A 1,713-nucleotide genomic window follows, 5' to 3' on the forward strand; every position below is an offset into this window, starting at 1 on the left:
TGACATCCAAGCCGCAGCTGCAAAAGCAGCACACATGGCCGCCGCCGCCGCAGCAGCAGCCGTGACTGCCGATGACGCCGGCGATTCGCCGGAGAAGTGCGGCATTTCGAATTCTTCCTCCGACGGCGATGATTTCTGGGGAGAAATTGAGCTGCCTGAGCTCATGAACGATGGAGAGTGCAGATGGAGTTATTCTCACGGCGGCGGTGGGTGGAACTCCGGCGGATCCTCCGGCTCCGGCGACGTAACGGCTTGGCCGGAAGTTGAGTTACCGTATAGTGGTTAGTGTATGTGTGTGTTTTTAGAAAAAATGATAACTTTGTGGTTGGTATATTAATTCCTCTTTAATTTTTTTTAATTATTTTTATGTGTGTATTATAAAATAATTATTGGAAGAAAAACTATAATAATAATTTGTAGCAGTAACTGAAAATTTTTTCTCCACTAATTATTGATATTTAGCATAGTTTTTACTGTTTAAAATTTCTTTAAGTCATGACTTAAAAACAAATTATTTGTTTTTTATTTGTAAAAAAAATATAGTTAACAGAAAAATCTAATAGCTAATTAGTATATTATTAACAATTATTTTGATATAATTTTAATTTTAATGCTGTTTAATTAGTTAGCATATAGCATGATTAGTGATTATAATTTTATACATGAAATGGTGGATTTTGAATTGAAGCTTTGGCTTACTTAATTATTTATAATTAACTTGAATACACATTTTTAGAGTTATACATCTCTTTGAAGTTTGGTTCTTCTGTATTAGATTTTTCATGAGTTCTTTATTTATTTTTTTTTTCGAAATTGAACTTCAAAAATTATAAAGGTAATATTAGAATGAATGTATATATTCATATATATAATATATATTTTTTTCAATTACTGAAGAAATTAAAAGAGGAAAAGGAATAAAGCAAGAAATGAGATTGTTTAAGTGTAATAATCATAATTATAAAACGGTGGTTAGCTTTGCATTGAACTTGTTAATTACTCTTCTCTCAAATACTAATATCTACACACACATATACACACTCACCTTTTTATTCTATCTATTTTTTTTTTTTAAATCTTTGAAGTTGATATCTCCACGTTTCTCTCTCTATCTTTCACTACTTTTCATTTATTCCTCTTTAATTTTAACCCTAATAATACCCTAAAAAAAAGTTTGTATTTAATTAAGCCTAAAAAAGTTGTATTTAATTAAGTAACTATTAACTAACAATAAATTTGTCAAATAGTAGATAAATTCATTTATTTTGTAAGAATTTTGATTTTGAGTCCAAATTTCGTTGGATACTTATAGTTTACTACTAAATTAAATTAGACGAATTTAGAAAGGAATATTAGTAGAAAAGATTAAAAAAGTTAATATTTTCATAGTAAATGAAGATAAGGGTATGTTTAATTATCCATTTAATAATAATTTTTCCTTAATTAATCACTTAAATAAAAATTTCAATCTAGCCATCTTAGTTCTGGCGTGCAAGTGGAATCAACTATCACCAAATTGCTTAAAATCCATTTATCCTTTTATATACCTTTTACGTACACTACAAGAATTTTCTAAAGTAGTGGAATAATGAAACTTTCTCTACCATATTTCTTCTTTATGAACATATTCTCTTCCCTCTTCACACTTTGCATATTTCATTTTGGGAAGTCAAACTTTTCAATTTCAACTAGTTAAACATATAATATAATTAG

The 1,713-nt window shown here is 28.7% G+C and overlaps 1 protein-coding gene across 1 annotated transcript in view; it reads left to right on the forward strand.

Moving 5' to 3' along the window:
- Positions 1 to 466, forward strand: part of LOC107463374 (ethylene-responsive transcription factor ERF023) — a gene marked incomplete in the record, with an annotated part of 883 nt that extends 417 nt beyond the window's left edge. The window contains 1 exon segment of the mRNA XM_016082156.3: positions 1 to 466. Coding sequence (XP_015937642.1) covers positions 1 to 286 — 286 coding nt within the window.
- Positions 467 to 1,713: the final 1,247 nt, after the last annotated feature.

Source organism: Arachis duranensis, chromosome 8, assembly GCF_000817695.3.
Source record: "Arachis duranensis cultivar V14167 chromosome 8, aradu.V14167.gnm2.J7QH, whole genome shotgun sequence".
NCBI lineage: Eukaryota > Viridiplantae > Streptophyta > Magnoliopsida > Fabales > Fabaceae > Arachis > Arachis duranensis.